Source organism: Artemia sp. Qi Xiang Cuo, unplaced genomic scaffold (assembly GCF_049724085.1).
Source record: "Artemia sp. Qi Xiang Cuo unplaced genomic scaffold, ASM4972408v1 HiC_scaffold_3213, whole genome shotgun sequence".
NCBI lineage: Eukaryota > Metazoa > Arthropoda > Branchiopoda > Anostraca > Artemiidae > Artemia > Artemia sp. Qi Xiang Cuo.
In genome coordinates this window covers 114240-135875 of record NW_028300606.1, presented here as the reverse complement: position 1 = coordinate 135875, position 21636 = coordinate 114240, and the positions used below count along the sequence as shown (strand labels likewise).

The 21636-nt window shown below is 34.9% G+C and overlaps 1 protein-coding gene across 1 annotated transcript in view; it reads right to left on the bottom strand.

Moving 5' to 3' along the window:
• LOC148938495 (ubiquitin-protein ligase E3C-like) overlaps positions 1-21636 on the bottom strand; it is a 93616-nt gene that overhangs the window by 11656 nt on the left and 60324 nt on the right. The window contains exons 10-14 of the mRNA XM_089107750.1: positions 16283-16410; positions 12931-13141; positions 7524-7733; positions 3377-3627; positions 2012-2218 (exon numbers count right to left, since the gene is read on the bottom strand). Coding sequence (XP_088963876.1) covers positions 2012-2218; positions 3377-3627; positions 7524-7733; positions 12931-13141; positions 16283-16410 — 1007 coding nt within the window. The remainder of the gene's footprint in view (positions 1-2011; positions 2219-3376; positions 3628-7523; positions 7734-12930; positions 13142-16282; positions 16411-21636) is intronic.

The window sequence follows — 21636 nt, the reverse complement described above, 5'->3', positions numbered from 1 at the left end:
GAAAAGTTCCACGATTTTTTTCCATTAAAAGTTATTACAGTTTGTGACACTGACAAACCATGGATCACCCGCAACCTCAAGCAGATGATAAAAACTCGCTGTAGTATCCACAAAGCTGGAGATCAAGCGGCTGCAGCCAGTTTGCGTAACAGAATTGTGAAGTTAAACAGACTAGCCCAAAGACAGTATGTAAAAGAGAAAATAACGCCATTACTGCACACTGACCCTCACAAATGGCACTCCTCGGTCAAAACCCTTGCAGGGAAATTAACGCCAAAGGACCTGAGACTACTCAAAGATGACGGCACACTGACATCAGCTACTGAAGTGAACAATTTTTTCTCCGGCATATGCACCACATACCCATCACTCACAAACTCAAAAATTGAGAGTATCATTGCTGACACCGGGACTGATGAGATATGTGAAGTATCTGAATATGCCGTCTTTAAGGAACTTCAGAAACTGAAAGTAAACTGTGCGTCGTACCCTGGTGAACTCCCTGTAAAGTTGTTACGCGAGTTTTCCATCTTTCTCGCAAAGCCACTCAGCTCTATTATTAACCAGTGTTTTCGCGAACAAGTGTTCCCCAGTGTTTGGAAGAGAGCTTATGTGCGCGTCATTCCAAAAGTGAAAAACCCAAAATCTTGCGACCAACTCGTCCCAATTTCGATAGTTCCGAACCTCTCTAAGGTAGCGGAATCATTTATATATCGTGAACTTATGTCACAAGTCCAGGGCTCTCTTGATCCATACCAATACGAGTGCTTGAAAGGTAGTAGTACAACTGTTTATCTTGTGCGTCTGTATCACCTTATTGTTGAATGGCTTGACCAAGGAGGCACACTTGTAGATCTCCTCCTAGCCGACTATAGAAAAGCCTTCGACTTGATACGCCATTATACTGCAGTGAACAATCTGAAGGTTATGGGAGCTTGCAGACATATTCTCTTATTAATAATAGATTTCTTACGCGACCGACTTCAGAGTGTATATGGTCTCTACCCGGGTGATACTGATTCGGAATGGTCTGAGCTTACGTGTGGTGCCCCACAAGGCACTAAACTCGCTGCCTTGTTGTTCTTGGCAGTGATCAACATCGTCCTTGCCGATTTTGACGAACGGTTCAAATTCGTAGATGACCTTTCCACCCTCTTAAAATACCTCATTGTGAAGTCTCAAACCGTTCCCCAGTTCAGTGAATCATTTATCGACAACTTTAGAGACCAGTGTTCTGAAAACAGCCTCCGAATCAACGAAACGAAAACCAAAATTCTTCGATTTAACCCTCTCAAAAAGGATTTTCAGTGCCCCCTCCACCATACCAAAGCGTATCGTCGGCAGTTATTCTCGGTGTTACGTTCAACGTTGACTGTTCGTTTAGCCTCCACGTCCAAGAGGTAGTGAAAAAGGCGAACTGTGCCATGCGTACCCTTTTACTGATGCGAAGATTTGGTTTTTCAGTGCCGCAATTGAAAACAGCCTACCTGACATATATTCGCCCGATATTAGAGTATGCGTGCCCTGTATGGGGTCCACAGGTTCAGAGCACTGCCTATATGAGCGAAGTACTCGAATCAGTCCAGAAAAGAGCGGTGAAGGCCATACTGTCTGATCAGTACACCGATTACGAATCAGCACTGTCTCAACTAAATTTGCCGTCACTTCACGACCGCCGTTTTCAACTTATCTGTAAATTTGGCCAGTTTCTTCTGACAAGTGATAAACACAGAAATATATTACCCTCAATGCTCACAAAAAAAGTAACTACAAGATCAAAAGCAACAAAGCTAGTCCAGCCCAAGTGTCGCACTAATCGCTTCAGCAATTCGTTTGTGCCTTTTTATGTTTCTGTCTACAATAAGTGACATGTGTATTAATTTTTTTGTGTCTTTGTTCACTTTGTAAATAATAGCGCGATTTAGTCGGGATTTAAATCCTGACTACGAAAGCTTTTATGTTAATAAATGATTATGATTCTGATTCTAAAAAGTGTAGTCTTTACACTTACCCATTTGGCACCATATTCTTCTTCATCAATACAAAAAAATAATCCTAGGTCAGACACGTCTGCTTTTCTGAGGGAAAGGAGGTTCTTGTGTAAAGTGGGATCTAAAGATGCCAGTAAGTTAATGTCAGAGCTTGACGATCGACCAAGAAGTTTGGACAGGAAAAAGTCAGCTAAGGGTAGCTCAACAAATACATTTTCAAACATTGCCTGGAAAAAATAACTTATTTCTTAAGCATGGGAACAACTGAAGATATAATTCACAATAGAACAAAATAAAGACAAAAACAAGGGAGAAGAGAGAAAGAGAAAAATGTCACATTTAAACACCTATAAAATTAAGATTTCTTTTTTAGCATTCATCCTTATTTCCTGGGAATTTATTTATCAACTTTGTGAGCTTAAGATATAACAAAACTGCAAATTCTACTGTCGATCTTGCTTAAAGTTCCTTATGATATGTGAAGGTCGATCATTAGAGATAATGATTATCGCGGGTTTATATACATAAAATACTGTGTGATGTGATAAATGGAAAATTGACAGCGGTATATTTAGAAAATATCTAATTATATTTAATCAGACAATAACATGTTTATTTAAACATATCTTGTAAATACATTCAATTTTTTTCAATGTATATTTGACTAAGATAATCTGTTAGCTATTTGTTACAAATCTATCTCTCTTACATAATTCATTATGTGCTCCAGGATTTACACTACAGCTGATGATAAACTTAAACTGTCTTAAATTGGGTCTTATTTTACTGTATGACATCTCCATCTGTATGATTAAAACAAGACTTTGTAGCCTATGATGACTTATCCATGATGGATTAATAATCATGGATTAAAGGTTGTCGGCCAAGACAGTTCCTAAGACTGGCTTAGCATCAATTTCATTCTACCACCCTTTTCAAAGAATTTTATGTCGTATTTGAAATCCTAAAAAAAATATTTTAGTAACAACAAATTAATATTTTGCCAATCCTTACCAATTAAAATTTGTTTTACCGTTAGTTACTATTAGTGGCTACCATTAGAAACTAATTGCCATTAGCTATCATTTTCTATTCAGAGACAAAGCCAGATTATTCCACCCTACAAAGTTTCTTTAAAAATATGTTCTTTAATTTTCAGTACAAAAGGCTCGGTTTCTTCGACAGGGCTCTTTACTAGCAGCTATGATATAAAGCTTCTATACTATAGATTACTTGCAATTATATGGTATAATATCTATTCACACACAGGGTGAGAGAGGGTGCAAGGGAGGGCTCCCACCTAGAAAAATCGTAGATGTTAATAAGAAATAATTTTTTTTCTGAAATGTGAAAAAAGATATATCAAAAATAGAGAAGAAAATAACCTTTCCAAGCATTCGTCCAATGAAAAAATAGTGCTTTCGATAATCAACCATAGGGTGATGCATGTCCACGTTTGGATGTGGGTATAGCATGTTATCTTCCGACAATTTGAAAAAGCCCAGATTCGGATCAAAGGCAGTCTTCAGCAATTCTGAGATGAACTCCCGCGTAACACCTCCTCCATCAATTCCTACTTCGGCAAGTCCAGTGGAATTTACTAACTTAACACGTAATCTCTTTTTCATGTCAGGCACTAAAATACATATTAAAAAATTAATGATATAGTATCTAATCTGTACAGAATAAAAATATCAAAAAACGGATTTACCTTTAACTAAAAATGACTTAGTAGTAATTCAGCCAGTGATATTGACCGAACTTACAGACGGGGAATATCATTAGCTTTTTTTGCAATATAAGAGATGATATTTATTTAAAAAAATCGCTATCACAAGCCCACAAAGGGCCAAATTCGGACTTTGGAGTTGACAACAAATAAATGGTTACACTAAAAATGCAAAGAACAACAACGAAATAGAGAAAACCATAAGAAGTTCTTGAGCATGTTTTAATACCTTTTGTGACTAATAATATGCTTGAGAGAGATAACCAGTTTGGTTTTAAGCCCGGAGTAGGTTGTCAACACGCACATCATGTATTATCTTCTTTGCTCCTTGAAAATTCTTCTAAGGGAAGGAGTATATATCTTTGTACTTTAGATCTATCTAAAGCTTTTGATAGTGTATGTCATAGTCAGCTTTTCTCTGCTCTTCGTGGTTACAGTGTCAATCTATCGGTTATTTTGCTTATTCGGTACTGGTACTCTAATTCTTTTCTTCGGCTGAAATCTGTGCCTGCATCTAATATTAAATTGAAAAGAGGTTTAAGGCAAGGTGGAGTTTTATCTCCGACCCTTTTTAATTTGTGTATTTCAGGAGTTCTGGCAAATATTTCGGCTACCTATCTCTCCGTTTATTCTGATGTTTCCTACCTGGCTTACGCTGATGATCTGCTTCTTATAAGCCGTACTAAAACTGGCTTATCTAACATGGTTTCTCGTGTTGCTACTTCTTTTTCAGACATAGGCCTTTCTCTTCATGTAGATATATGTAAATTTCTTTCTTTTAATAATATTCCTAGTACGTCCCTTCACTGTAGTGGCTTTACTATCCCTCTCGTAGATTCTCTTCGATGGCTCGGTATTTTTATTACTAATAGTCTTCCGAGCTTGCGCCAGCGCACAGTCTCAGATATTAATATGAAAATTAAATTAGGATATGCTAAAATTGTTGCCAATAGAGGTAAATATAATAAACTCGCGGTAGCCAAGCTCTACTCAACTTTTTGTGACCATTCAATTCTTTTTGCTTCTGAAATTTTTCTCCTTCTGAAGAAAAATGAGTTAAAAAGAATCCGGATTAATTATTTTAGATTTTGTAAATTTTTGTTGTTTCTTCCACCTTGGACCAAAAACCGGGTAATTATTAATAAATTTCTTGTTCCCAATATTACTGAAAAACTGGAAGCACTACACAGAAAACTTTCAAATACTGCTTGTATCTGTTTTTATCCGCACCATCACCTTATCAGGTTTTTTCAGTCGTAAGTTATTTTTCTTTTTCTTTTATTTGTTTAGTTGTTTTTCTCTGTTTGGTCATTCTAAAATTTATATTTGTAAAGAGTGAGTAAAAATCCAATAATGATAATATTAATGCCTGGTTATTAGTTTCTGCATGTTGTCAGTTTTTTTTTTTTTTTTTTTTTTCTCTCTCTCTCTCTTTTCCTCTTTTCCCCCTCCTTTCACGTTATTATTATTATTTTTTTTTGCTCTCGTTTCTTTTAAATTATTATGTGTTACGCTGTAATTTGGTAATTTTTGATTTATATATTGTCTTGTGTCGCATTTTTTGCGTTTTTCCTCGTGATACTCCACGTATTGTACCTCTGTATAGTGTGGGTTAAAAATAAATAATAATAATAATAATAATAATAATAATGAACGTCATTTAAAAGTCAATAATTAAAAATGTAAAAAGTCAATTAAAAAATTAAAAAAAAACAAAAATTGGTCAAACTAAACTTAGAGCGAGACATAAATGCATTAAAAACTGGTCAAACTAAAATTAGAACGAGACATAAATGCGTTTAAATTAAAAGGGATACTAAGAAAGTGTCAGCAATTAAACTACAGTAAATCAATGAAAGAGTTAAAAACAATAAAAACTGGTCAGGAAAGGGGGGGGGGGAACAATTAACATACCCCAAGACCCGGGGCATTAACAACAGCTAATAAAAAAAAAAAGAGGAAAAAAAAAAGAAAATCTTGAGAAATTTTATTAATTTTATATGTAATGAAGGGGATAAAATTTCTTTCGTATATGGAAGTAACGCAGCGAATGGGGGACAAAGCGGGGATGGGCTCAGAAACAGCTCGAGGCGACTGTGTTCTGGATGGGGAGTGACGTTTGGAGAAAATACTTGCCGTCCAAGGGTTTGTTATAGCATTTTTTGCAAAACGGAGTCACAACGAAACCCTCCTTTGCTCCAGGTTTTTCAGAGTAGCTTTTTTTAGGAGCAGAGATTACGGCACCTTGCCTTGTTTGAAAATTATTAGCACGGCCCTTTTTTGAATTGATTCGATTTTTTCCGATTCTTCGCGAGAGATACCAGGGTGCCAAACTGAACAAGCATATTCTAGACAATATAGGACATATATAGGAATATATAGGACAAAAGACGTGTAAATTCTTAAGGAGTGGGAAGGGGGGACGCTGAATTTATTTAAGATCTTAAGAAAAGCGATAGACACATTAGCTCTATGGATGATGTCTTTAACGTGGATATTCCACTTTAAATTTGAAAAAATTGTGACTCCAACTAGTTTAAATGAGGACACAGAAATTTCAGGAGGGATAGGATTAAGAAAATAGAGTGAGGATTTGAGGATACCAATTGGCATTATCATGGACTTAGAGGGGTTTACTGTCATGTCTAAGTCCAAGGCCCCGTCTCCAATATCATTGAGGACGCTCATATGGTCGCTTATTAAATTTATGAAGCAAGTTTAAATAACCGTTAGGTCATCAACAAATTTCCATCGGTCAGGAAATTCCTTTGCGAGGCTGTTGATCATTACTGAAAAAAGGAGGGGACCAAGGAGAGTACCTTGGGGTATGCCGTTGTGGACAGGGAGAGGATTTGAATAATGATTTTGGTATTTGACAACTTGCCATCTATTTGTTAAGAAGGAGGCAACTAATTTCACCAGTAAGGGATCAATATTGAACTCGTTGACAAGTTTCTCAATTAAAATATTGTGGTTAACAAGGTCGAATGCTTTCTGAAGGTTAATGGAAATTAATTTAGCCAGGAATTAGGCTTTTCAAGGGTTTTCCCGATGTGATCAATAAGAGAAACGAGGTAACGGGAAGTAGAGGTGGATTTTAGGTTCCCGAATTGTTTCAAGTAATATAAGGGACAAGTGTTTTTTAGTATCTTGAAGTCAAACATAAAAAAAGTGCAGAAGATAGGAGCATTCTGTAAGAAGGTCCAAGGTGGGTGGGGTGGGTACTGCTATTTTGGGGAAAATATCTTCCATGTGAGTTTTGTTATGAATTTTAGAAAATGAATTTTTGAGACACAAAACAACTCTCATGCACTTCTGTGTTTCTAAACTAGCTTTTTTTAAGAGAAAAAGAGTATGGAACTATACCTTTACCTTTTTTGAGAGTTTACCTTTAATTTACCTTTTTCGGACCTTTACCTTTTTTGAAAATTATTTGTAGGGCTCATTTTTGAAAAGGTTCAATTTTATCTGACTCTTCCCAGGAGGTGCCAGGATGCCAAACCGGATATAGCTTCCAAGCCATGACTCATTTTTAATTTTTATAGAGTAGCTTCTAAATTGCAGTACCATTTCCTCATCAGTACTTTAGCTTTTTTTGAAAAGGTGATGTGTGCATACTGCTACTACAGCTATTGTTACTAGACAGGCCAGGGGTGAAGCTTTCAAAGAATAATTAGGTGGATACCAAAAACAAAATCAAGAGTCCTAAACTAAATAGAGTCCGTAGACCTGGACCTGGACCGTAGACCTTGAAAAATCTGGGAGTACTTACCAACTGCAAATAAGTACAATATTTTTCTTACCTTTTTTAGAAGACAAATTAGCAAAAGCATCGTCGTATAAATCGGATCTTCGAATACGAACACGAACATGTTCCTGAAGTGGCCGTTCTTTTTTATCTTGATCTATGAGATATTTGAAAAACTTCACTCGACTAGTGAAGTTAAATAAAAAAGGGGCTTCGAACAGAATGACATGTGCTCTTGACTGTTGAACGCTGAGAAGAACTTTATCTAAAACATAAAAACAAAAAATTCAAATTCTAATATGGGTCCAAGGGCGCCGGCAGAAAAATTTCCACGGGGGGGGGGGAGGGGGGGGGGATACCAGACTAGCAGAGATTGGAGGAGAAATGAATGGTTCGGTAAAAGAAATACAAAGAAGTATGTCGTTGACCAGTTAAGCATCATTTTTGAGTTTTGACGAGTTAGCCACTATGTCAAACTCGTTGCTATTGCTCCAGCTATTACTCGAGCTATTCGATGATTCGATATTACTCGATGCTCGTTGCTCGAAGCTATTGTCAATATAGAACCGTTGAAAGGAGACAACTTTCGTTAATGTCCTATTCGCAATGTTCGTCAGATAAACAACTGAAGCTGTAAAATCAGTAAACCAAACTCTTTGGTGTTAGTCACTCCGTCATCACTCCGTCTCTCCTTCCATGTTTAAATGAATGTTCACCGAAAAGTAGAAGAGTTGGTTTCGAAAATACCTCCTTTAGAGGCTTCAGACTCCCCCTCTCCATCCTATTGATACGCGGTCCACTGACTTGTAGATTAACTGAACCTCTGCCCCATCTAGGGAATATTCCATCCACGTCCAAATTTTACCAATAATGTCATAAATGGGTAATAGAATAATGAAGGAGTCTAGTATCTCAATGTATATGTTTACAATTAAATCTTTTATGCAACAACCTGAATAACCATGAAGGGGTGGAAATTGTATTCTTTTGTCTAAGAACAAAGAAAAAAAATGAGAAAAAACACGAGAATTAATGTCAATAGACATTTGGGGAACAGAAGGAAGTTTACCAGTTTCCAGGAAAAAAAGGTGTGTACTAACCGTAGTTGACCATTTTAACTCATACTTGTACGCTTTTCCAATTAAAGACGAAAAGACAAAAACCATTGCGAAAGTTTTGGTCAATCGCCTATTTTTGAAACACAGAATTTTTCCTAGACTGCTACTTAGCGACAATGGGCCATGTTTTAGGGCCAAATTATTAGACGAAATTACAGAATATCTGGGTGTGAAACGTTGGTTTACATCGTCTTATATGGCAACCGCTAATGGAAAGGCTGGACGCAAACATAGGGAATTAGCTTACATGCTGGGAATACATGTAAGAGAGGTTGGCTATGATGCAATACTTTTATTCCATTAACATATAATAATACTAGATATATTCTTTCTACTGGGACTGGCTATCCCAAATAGACCACAAGTCTCGGAAAACTACGATAATATATAATAAGATATTTAGACACTTACAATGATTCAACTATATTCCAAGGTATTTCTAAATCAACGTACCATAAGTCAGTCCGGCATAAAGTTAGTATCCATCTATCCCTTCCGATAAAATGTATCTTTTATACATTTTTATCAACCACACCTTCCTTTACCCAACCCACGTAATAGCTAAGAAGTACTATTAAAAAAATATGTGAAAATTTAAAAACCAAAAATATTATGAGTATTTTATCCAAGGCATTTCTAAACCTGAAAAATAAACGGTATATCAACCACATCGCACAGATAAATTAAATTATTAATTGGAATTATATTTAAACTCAAATAATTCATAAACATTTCTAATATAACTTGAAATCTAATTTAAGCAGAATCACTAATATGCTGAAGCCGCTTGGGGTCAAGTTAAAACAGAAGATGCATACGAAGAAGGGTAAAAAGAGTATTTTTCAGTCCTAGAGACAGAGAAAAAAAGAAACAAGGATGAATTTCAAATTGAAATCCTTCGACAAAAAAAAACGTGGCCTATATTGGACCAGAAACATGACCCTAAGGAAACCCATTGAGGGTATATGCACATAATGACCCAAAAATGGCAGCATAATAGCTGTAAACAAAATTAAATTGTTTTAATAGTAAAATATTGGGAATTGGAACAATTCTTCTTTAAATGGGGAGTATTGTGCTAAAGCTTCTAATTTAGTCAATTTGGAATTATATATTAAGACGCAAATACAAAGTTTAGAAATATCACTTTTTATTAAGATAAGGAACATATCCTGCCAAGTTTCTGCTTAACGGGAAATTGAGAAATCGCCACTTCGTAGCTAATGCGTGGGTTGGGTACAGGAAGGTGTGGCTTATAAAAATGTATAAAAGATACATTTTATCGGAAGGGACAGACGAATACTAACTTTATGCCGGACTGACCTCTGGTAGGTTGATTTATAAATACCTTGGAATATAGTCGAATCATTGTAAGTGTCTAAATATCTTATTAAATATTATCATATTTTTCCGAGACTTGTGGTCTACTTGGGACAGCCAGTCCCAGTAGAAAATATATATCTAGTATTATTGTATGTTAACTGAGTAAAAGTATTGCATCATAGCCAACCTCTCTACGAACTACCTTTAGCCCCTCGAACATACCCAGTCGGTACGCATCATTAGTCCGGTCATAGCCTAAGGCACGCTACCAAAGTTTAATTACCTTAGGGTCATAGTTTATCTCCTTTATAAAGGGAGAATAAAGGCATCTACGACTATATCACCCAAATTAAGAGAAAAGGTGACTTGTATTTCCCTGAGTGACACAAAAATCGACAGCAACACATTTCAAGATACACTAGAGACAACATTGGGAAAATTTTAAGTAAAAGTTCTCATTTTATATTGGGTTTGGTTCACTGTTTTGTTCAGACACATAAAACATTTACAATATATGCAACAATTCATCAGGACTGATAAATCATAAGTCATTTAGCAGTGATGTGTTGATATAATAAGAAATAGGGAGAATGATGATAATAAGTTAAGTATATAATGACATATATTGAGAATAGTGTGGTCAATAAATCAGTTAGTCGAAACATTAGGATGAAAACACATGTTATCGCAAGAGTTACACAATCGTGTGGCTCAAGGCGAATTGTTGTGAAGTTCAAACTAGTTACCCGAGTTATTTGCAAGATCGTCAAAAAGAAGGAGGGGTAGAGTTCATTTGTCCTCTATATGTAAAAATACCGTTTTTGTTAAGTTTTCATTGAAAAATAAAATTTTTTGTTATTTTCTTTACCGAAGCTATTGAAAAAAAGCACACACCCCCCCCCCACACATTAATAAAAATATGTTAGAATATGTACACAAATAAAAAACACCAAGAAAAAACCGGACACAACAAAAAATCCCAAAGGTTATCATTTTTTGCGTTAATTCAGTAATTACAATATTTCAGAAGACGTTAGGGGGGGGGGGGGAGCTCGCCCCCTGGATTCATTACTTTGCCCTGCTGATAAAAAGTTTCACACGTCATTTCCTCTATGTCTGCCTACTTTAAAACATTTTCGTATCTATCATATGATTTTAGTCTCAAAGGTCAAGAAACTTCACAGCTTTTCCAGATTGCAACATCCATTACTTACTTATAAATCGTTCAGATACATCACCAAAGAGGTACAAATACAGAGGTACAAAGGTTCAGATACATCACTGAAACTCCACCTTTGTTTTTCTTCAAAATCCTGTAACTTTTGAAATTTTTTTTAAACAACGCTTTGCATGGTCAACTTGATGCACAATTAAAAGGTCAACTTGAATTGGTTAATTTATCGACTAACCTTAGCGTTTCCAAGCAAACACAATTTAATTACTTTTTACTATTTTACTACCAATTACTTTTCATTTTCGTTGTTTCAAGCAATTACGGTCACGACCGCTTTTAATTCAATAATTTTTTTTTTACTAAAACGGGCAAGACAAAAAATGCAAAAGGATAAGGTGCAAACCTTTGTTACTTGCAATATTTCTTTTTATGTAATAAAAAAATATATTAATAAATAAACATATCTTTTAAAATAAATATATGAAACAGTTCCTAGACATTAAATATATGGATCCAACAACACACCTTACAGTGTGTTCCCTAGAATTTACGCACTAAATAATTCTTTCCGGGATTTTTTTTTTTTTGGGGGGGGGAAGGGGGCACAAAAGGATGATCCGATAAACTTGTGCTAGGAGCAAGTTTAATTTGCACAAACTTGAGTTAATTAAGTAAATTACACCACTTTTGACTACGTTAAAATTAAAGTTTAAAATAGAGATAAAATCCTTATTAATAGACAGTGTATAGAAAATTCACAAAAAAATACCAGATATTTCGGTCACATATACAGTGACTGTCATCAGTAGTAAAACTATATTTTATCCCTATTTTGAACTTTTATTTTACCGTCATGGAAAGGCAGTGTGGTCTCCAAAATTATTTTGACTACGTTAGGGGGGTCTCTCACCCCCGGATACACCACTGTTCTCAAGGTAAGAAGATGAATTGTACTCAAAGATTTTACAGCATTCAGACCTTTACATTCAAGAAAGGGGGATAAGGAAAATAACCAAACTCCTCTTACTAGTAAAATTGTTCGTTTTCATTTGGACTTGAACATCCAGTTTAATTTCTAAATTGTTTTAAGATTTACTTGTTCATCTACATTAGTATCTGTTGGCTTTGTGTTTTCTATGATCGTTTTTGATAATTTCTGCTCGTTTTTTGTTTTCATTTTTTATTTACCATTATTTTCTGTTGTTGTTTTTTTGTGTTTTTTTTATTATATTTATTATTCTTTTCTTATTTTTAATTTTAATATTTTTTTTTATTAACAATAATACTTTTTCGTAAATATTTTTAATTAATGCCGTTCCAATGATTAGATACTTCTTTCCAAAACTGGTCTCTTAAAATACGCAAAAAGACCTTATTCTCAATGTCCAGTGGTATGAAGATGAATTATACTCAAAGATCTTATAGTACTGGACTCCAGGCAAAATTGCATTGAGAAACCAAATATGATTTATATTCCCTGTACGTAGAATCTTTTCCTGCATTGAAATTTAAATTTCCTAGGTCTGAATAGGTATTCAATTGTATCTTCTCTCATTAAAGGTCTATCTATGAAGAGTACATTTTTTCACAAAGCACTTTTTGCAGTTTATAGTATTTCAAGGTCTTTGATTATACAATTGATTAATATATGAGTAATTAGTTGTGAATAATTGAGTAATGAGTAATATACAATTTTCAATTATAAAAAGGATGTTTTAGTATTACACGAAATGAAGAAGAAACAAACTATAAAATGTACTCCAGAAATCCGGTTATTTATCTCTACGCAAGGGAAAATTTCAAGTTATGATATATCTTTGTTGTTATGATATACCTCTAAATTATACCTTTTCCGTGTTTTCGTTCGTGTAAAAATCTGGGTAAATTTTGTTTGCGTAAAAAACCAAGCGGCTGGGTAAAAAGCTTCGGTTTCTTTTCAAATGTACGAACATTCAAAGGTATGTCCTCTCCTAATCTGGAAGCAGTCCAAGTACCCTCGGGACAAAATCTATGTCGCGTATCCCTTGTGTGAAGATGTCGCAGCAGTGATACAACAGCCTGAAAGTAATAATAAATCAAAGAGAAAGAAAAGAAATATTTTTAAACCAAGAAGATTGGTCTTCAATAAGGTTAGAGGTGGGTTGGCCACTAATTTACGGAGGTATTTCCTCAATTCAGTAGAGGGGTTCACATTCAAAATGAAAAAAAAAATTAATAGATTAAACCAATGTACTTATACCTTCACACAGAGGGGACAAGTTTGAACTCCAGTTCCTCCTGCGATAAGTCCAAAATCGTCCTCCCCCCTTCCGTACCTAATTTTAAAATTTATTTCTAATAATACAATTTTGTATTTATGACACCCCCCCCCCCACGCGACCGGCCATAGGCAAGCCCAATGGGCCGGAGTATTTATGCATCTATGTATGTGCAGTATTTACACTTTTTTTGTGATTTTGTTTCATAAAGAATTTCCTTCACAAAAAGAATCTGTTTGATCCAACTCGAGTTACTGAATCGGCTGAACTGAACTGTTCTTGGTATCAAGGTCAGGCACAAATAATTTGACATTAATCTGAACGTGCTGACCTCTATACCTCGAAGTTTACCCTTATAACCAAAGATCGTTTGAACTAAGGAGCCAAACAAATACACTTATGCCATCTACAGTTCCTACACACAAGTGACTGATTAAAATCATATTAATTTATTTTTGACTGTTGGTATGGATTTACTGTTGTTACTTTTGGTTCCTTCAAAAAAAACTTTAAATATTTTTGGGGTTAAAAACAATGGATACAATTGATTATTGTACAAAAAATTCCCATTTCGAAAATGATTTTAATACATTTTTTATGATGAGTCTATTTTTTATTATTGGTGTTATCTCTTGGTTCCATTAGCTGGCCCTGTCCATTCACTGTCTGACTTTACCCGTCGGGTGAGACACCTATCCGGCTTATCTTTTGATTTTGACCCAACCACGAACGGCTTGAAACACCCTAAAGAAAGACGACAAAAAATGATGGGCGAACGTTAGACACAGTTGAATCACTTCCCAAACCATCAGCCTCCAACTCTTGCCCAAACCAATCTCGAGATGACGAACGGCCATCAGCCTTCAGCCGAACCATCAGCCTACAAATTTTGCCCAATCCGCTCTTGAGATGACAAGCGGCACTGACGTCTGGTTCCCTTTACGCTGTCGAGCGAAAGCCTTAAGTGAAGTCAAAAGTCAAACTGGTTCTCGATGTTGAAGCATAAATGTAACAATGAATAGCATTTTAATAATGGTTGGTCAGGAGAGGGAGATGTTGGGGGAGGGGTCGGCTGTATTAGGTGAAAAAATAGTAAGTATATTTTTTATTTATATTTGCTAAACATTTATCCATGAATGATAATATTTAATTTATAAATTCTTTGTGTTCCCAGTTAGCAAGTCAATGAGCAATTTATAATTTATAGAAAGCGTTTTCGTAGAAACTTCAAAAAGGGCTCATTTGATTGGAAATTGAAATGACTAGTGCCCTTTTTAATAGTCAAAAGTGATTGGAAGGCAACTAACACCCCTTCAATGCCCAACATTTCTCCAAACACATCCCCTACAAAGTTTTTGATCGAACATTGGTTAAAAGCAGTGGACTGTTCCGGACCTAATATATTCGTGGATGACACTCAGCCCCCCCCCCACACACCCCCCTCAGGGTAAGGGTTGTAAGTTATACCCTGGGGGCATATAATGTTTTTATTGAAAGCTTTGTCGTAGAAACTTGAAAAAGGGCTCATTCGATTGGAAATTCATAGGGCTAGTGCCCTTTTCAATAGTCGAAAGTGATTTGAGAGCAACTAACCCCCCTCTCACGCCCACCTTTTTTCCAAACACATCCAAATCAAAATTTTTGGATGGCCATTTTGTTCAACGTAGTTGAAAGTTTTGGAAATTAGGTCTTTAAGGATGACAACTCCTCCCCCCCACAGCCCTTAGGGCAAGGGTTGTAAATTATGGCCTGGGGGCATATGAGGGAAATGTGGGCGTTTGAGGGGTGTTAGTTGCCCTCCAATCACTTTCGACTATTAAAAAGGGCACAAGCCACTCCAATTTCCAATCGAATGACACGTTTTCGAAGTTTCTACGACAACTCCTTCGATACGAAGTGCCCTGGTATGAAAAAAAAAAGACATAGTGCCAACATCGTTCTTTACTTCGGCAGCGCGATTGCGCTGCCTATGATTAAGGGTCTAAAGTATAATCAGCCGAATGGTACACGTCCTGCCCATGATCCACCAAAATATTGCCATGCCCCACCGCTGGGGCCTACGCCCTACGTTAGGGAATCACGGGTCTAGGATGAAGAAGAAAGGGAAAAAAAGGTAACTTACAACCTTTATAAATTCCATGGAAGATGAACAAGACGAAACCGGGATGAAGGAGCCGCATAAAAGGAGAAGGATCAGGTTCCGGAGCCTAACATAAGGGCTATAATGTAAAAGAAAAACAGGAAACAATCAAAAATCTTTATGGAAGATGGCCGATGCGTCAGCTTTGAAGAAACTGGAATGAAGGGGGAGCATAAAAGAAGAAGGAGCAGTTTCTGAGCATAAAATGAAAGCTAGGATGAAGAAGTGTGAGAAAAAGAAAACTAAAACCTTTATGAATTCCATGGAAGATGGACAAGAAGAAACTGGGATGAAGAAGCATAGAAGGAGGATGAGGAGAACGGTCCAGAGCCTAAGATAACAGTTGCCAGGCACAGTTGCCGTCTTTCCCCTGAAACAGCACCCTGGGTGGGGCTCTGGCTACTCATAAAAAAAAGAAGAAGAAAGATACAAATTTATGTCCAAGTTTTACTTTATTGCAACTTGAGCCCAATTTATCCTCTTATTGTAGCATACACCCCATCCCGCCTCCAAAATTCAAGATCTATACATTTTCTCGCACACTTCCAATACTTTCCTTCCCCAATTCATGTTTTTAGGATTTTTACTAGTTTCTTTCCCTTTACTGAAAAATACATTTTCATTAATCACCTAATAAATTTAAATTTAATAAAATAATAAATGAATAATTTAATAAATAATAAATTTAAATGAACCTGATAAAGTCTTTAAATATTGTGCAAGAATTGGGAGGAATCAGAATCTGCCTTATTTTGGGGCTGGCCATGTTAATTAAAAAAAAAAAAAAAAAAATCTACTTACTTTAAAAAGACAATTCCAAACTTCAGGATCAAAGTTCATTTTTGATATTTGATGAACCGTTGATGGATAGGCTAATTCAACTAGACCAACGCACAACTCCCGGAGTGATAGAATCAAATCGGGTGCATCTTCGGAAACATACCATAAATAAAGTATCAACAATATATCATAATAAAATACTATAATAATAAACTAAACTATAATAATAAAATAAACTATAAAATAAAGTATATAAAAGACAATGTAATAAGTATTTAAAATTTCAGAGTTTCATTAACGAAAAGTAATTCTGATTTTCTGCTGATGACGGTTACTGTAGATGTGATCGAAATATCTAGTATATTTTGTGAATTTTATTATCACTGTCTAATAAAATTATCCCAATTCGAACTTTTGTTTATCGTCATGAAAAGGAGTGGTCTTCGAAATTATCTAATTCTGAGTTATTATAAGAATTGATTAGGCTGCAAAACAGAAAACTAAAGATAAAATACACACAAAACACTGAGTTTTTAAAAGGATTTGAGTTTAGAAATCCTGATTTCAGGATTTTTAACACGTTTTGGAAAAATATCCTTCTATCTATTATACCATACACATAAAGAACATACAAATATTTCAATTTTATGAAGTTATGTACCGTAAAAAACAATAAAAAAAAAAAAACTAATTTAAAATTTTTAATATTACTATGAACAACATTCATTTTACTAGAACACATACACAATATACAAAATTAAACGCAGAAATTTAGGACAATAAGAACTGAAAACACATTTTATGGCGTTGAATTGAAAAGGGGAAAGGGGGGTTTAGAGATTGAGTTTAGAGATCATGACTTCTGGATTTTGAGTACGATTTATCAAAATATCATTCTTTCTATTATACCATACACATAAAACATACACACATATTCTATTTACGTAATATATAAACAATTTAGAAAGAACTAATTTCTATTTTAAAATTACTAATAACGACATTATTTTTATTAGAACATATGAAAAGTATAAGAGATTATACGCAAAAATTCACGACAACAAAGCCTGAAAACAAATTTTATGAGTGTTGCACCGAAAAGAGGTAGGGGAGGGAATGAAGGGATAATCTCTATACTAAGGAATAGGGACTTGGAATGAATGAATAATTTATACTAGGAACCAGCGCAATTTCCTGAATACCATTATGGACAGATCAGGGGGGTTATGCGAGCCTTGGAGTTTGTGTTATCGAATCTTCGAACTACTCTGAAAAAAATAGCTATCTCAAAATTTTGAATGAATCCATTTGGGGAAAGAGGAGGTGGGAGGGCTAGTTGCCCACCTATCGGTTTGGACTCTTAAAAAGGACACTAGAACTTCCGATTTCCAATCGAATGAGCCCCCTCCAAATTTGGTACAGCCACCCCTTCCATATGAATTGTCTTTGGGAAAAAAACGTTAAAACATTGAGGCCTTAAGGCCTTTCAAACAGTTCATGGTAACGAACTCTAATTAAGGAGCGACCCGGCTCAATGGTAACCGGAATTTTGATACCAATAGGTACATCAAAAGAATCAGATATTAATTCGGATTTCAAATATATAAGTTTCATCAAGTTTAATCTTACCCATCAAAAGTTACGCGCCTGAGAAAAATTTGGCTGATTTTCGGAAAAAGGAGAAAAGAACCCCTAAAAGTTACAGAACCTTAATTAAAATCACACCATAATATTCAGCGTATCGGAGAACCCAACTGTAGAGGTTTCAAGCTCCTATCTACAAAAATGTGGAATTTTCCATTTTTTGCAAGAAGAAAGATCACGGATGAGTGTTTATTTGTTTTTTTTCTTTTCCCCAGGGGTAATCATATTGACCCAATGGTACTATAATATCGTAGGAGGGCTCATTCGAACGGAAATTAAAAGTTCTAGTGCCCTTTTCAAGTGACCAAAAAAATGGAGGGCAACTAGGCCCCCTCCCACGCTCATTTTTTCTCAAAGTCACCCAATTAAAATTTTGAGATAGCCATTTTGTTCAGCATAGTCGAAAATCTAATAAATATATCTTTTAGGATGACTTAGTCCCCCAAAGTTCCCAGGGGAAGGGCTGCAAGTTATGAACTTTGCCTTTTGCTTACATATTTTATTGGTTATTGGGAAGCATACAGACATTTTCAGGAAGAATTTTTTTCTGGTGGGGGGGGGGGCTGGCGGAGGGGGTTACTCGGGAGAAGCTTTCCGTGGAGGATGTTTCTTTGGGGTAAGGGACATTTCTATGAAGGGGGCGCCGGATTTCCAAGCATTATTTTTTGCCGGGAGAAAAATATACGAACATAGAAGTTCGTTACGGAATTTAATTTGTAAATTACGTCAGAACCAAATTTAAAGACAGCCATTTAGCAGTAGAAAAGTAAAATTTTTATGCAAATTTTGTTTACTTATTCAATGACGGTGAGCCAAAATAAAAGCTGCATTAACTAAAAAACGATCAGAAATTAAATAAAAAAACAAGTTTTTTTAACTGACAGTGAGACGCGACATTAAAACTTAAATCGCACAGAAATTATACCTTATATGAAAGGGGTTGTTCCCTCCTCACTGCCCCGCTCGTTAAGATCAAGTTTTACTCTGACTCAAAACTTTTTTTTTAAAACAAAAAAAAAATTTATCTTAAAGAGCGAGGCGTTGAGAAGCGGACAGCCCTTTTCATCTAAGGAATAATTTCTGTTCGTTTTAAGTTTTAATGTTGCTTCTTACTTTCAGTTTAAAAAACTTGTTTTTTTTATTTAATACCACAAGAAACGCTTGCCCCGGCCACAGAAATTTTAGGGGCACGAATTTTAAATCAATAATTTAACAGTTATAATTATTTTGTAATTTTTGAAATTTCATCTTTATTGAAATAAAGTAGAGGGCACAGTTGGCAGTAAGTCCAATCAGAAATTTTCCCTTTTCTCATATCTTCATCACCACTACTTGGAAATAAAAGTAACTGAACCGAATTTACTTAATTTTAACATTTTTCTTGTGATATTTTTTACTCAAATTTTGTACTAAGTGAAAACTTTGTTAAAATTAGAGGGAGGGGGGCACTAATCAAGATTTTGCCCCGGGCGCAATAGAGGCCAGAACTACCACTAGGACAACCATATGAGCCATAACTTGAATGAGGGGTAAGCCCTCATTCAAGTGCACGTTTAAAGGGGTATCCGAAAGAGGTGGTTCTATTCTCATTGTTCTTCTTTTACTAAAAAATTGTATGATCTACTTTAAAATCAGATTTTTGTTCTATTTCCTCTTTAATTATCAATTTTTTTTTCCATTGACTATTTTAGGAACCAAGTTCCTAAGGATGAATAGTTTGTTAAATAATAATAATAATATTGTTAAATAATAATAATGAACGCTGTTACCGAAGTCTCTCACTTTTGTTTTTAGGAAAAGCAACATCCTTATACAATTCGTAAAGCGTTTCTCCCTAGTGTCATCAATCAATAAAGGAGGGAGCTCTTTCTAATTTGATTTCTTTTTTTTACTAAATCACAACAATATCTATCTTCCTATTATAATTTCTTTATTTTTTTCCCTTCAGTATTATTAAAGCTTTTTTTCACATTTTAAGTCTGTTAAAACAGAAGTTCAAGTCTTTGTATCGCCTATTATTTGGTTTAGGACAGAGAAAGTGGTGTCACTCTTGTAAGCTTAGCCAGAGTCAACACAACTCTAAATGGGTATCTTGAAAAATCAGGGGAAGTTAAACACAAAGGGTGTGTGAAGCAGAGGCCCCCATTGCACTTCCTAGCTGAATAACCAAGAAACGGTAATCAGCATCATCTGCAGGGACTGTAAAGTCTAGTGCCACGTCCTTTTACCATTACTTTTTGAAATCTTGAAAATTACTTTTTGATATTAGACAGTGCCACCAGAAAAAATTACATCTCCCGAATCCAAGAACGCAGATAAACACCATGTGGTTTATCACAATCCTCCAAATTTATTAGTTCACAATCCTCGTGGACTAACAAGAAGGTAATAAATAACATATGTGCAAAGTATATCATGACTTAAAACTAAACTCGGAACTAAAACTGTTTTTGCATAACTATGGGGATTTAGGGGAAGCAAATCATTTGCACTGTTACCCATTATTCGATTTAAGAATCTTAAAACTACGTTTTAAATAGTAAAAACTCGAAGCTTAAATAATTAAAAATCGACAACTTCAAAATTAAACATAATTAAATTAAAATAATTCTTCTAGTTTACGCAAGCAAAACAAACTATGCAATTAAACGTGTGGACAATTGAAACAATTGAACACTTAAAAACGGGTAATTAAGAACCAGAAAAAAAATTAACATAAAAATAATAATAAAAGTCTAATAAGTATAAGTCATTGTCCCAAAACCAAGCCATAGCACCTTAAATCTACAGTATTTTAATATTTTCCAGGTAATCAGCACATATCAGGGCTCATCAGATGAAAACTCATTGCCTATATTGGTTTTGGCGCTTAAATTTCATTACCCAGTCAAAATGAGCGCGCCATGCCATATATGGCAAACCCCTAAGTAGTGACACCTGTGGAATACCTATGAACAAAAACCAAAATACCCCAAAAATATAAAAATATACCAAAAAAAAATTCCGAGCTTCCTTAACCAACCTTCACCTAGCACAAATTCAAACTACACATATCCGAAACTCTGAATGCATAACTTTCAGCCAATATAACTCCAGTTGTTTGCATAACACTAACCATCCACCAGAACCTTTTCACTTTCACTCAATTTCTATGAATTAAATTCCAAATATCCTACGTTATTCTTTACTTGCATGTGTCACAGAGCAAACCAACCCTAAACTCCAAAACTAAACCGGGAAGAGAAAAAATATTCATCCAACAGGTTACTGCAAAATATCATTCAAAATATCTTGATAACTTTTATTATACTTATTTAAAAGTTGATTATGTTGAAAACAAATGTAGATATACATTTTTAGTTATCCATTTTTGTAAAGATTTTCTAAGAATACCTGTTTTTTTTTACATGAAAAATGATATTTGGCGATTTTTTTAAATATCTAAAGTTATAGTTATATCTTAAGTTTTCTAAAATATCTTTTAAGTTATATATGTTGTTTAAGTTGTATATAGGGACTAATGCCAAGGACTGTTTTAAGCGACAGGATCTTAAAATAAAAGAGGAAATAACAGTAAAATTCGTTCTTCTTAACTTATAGTAATTTAGTATATAATTTCCTGCGCTTAGCCACACCAACAATTTTTGTAATAAAATATATTATTCTTCAATATTTCTTCCCTCTAATTTATATTCCTTACTAATTAATCGTCTATGTTTAATAAGAAACTT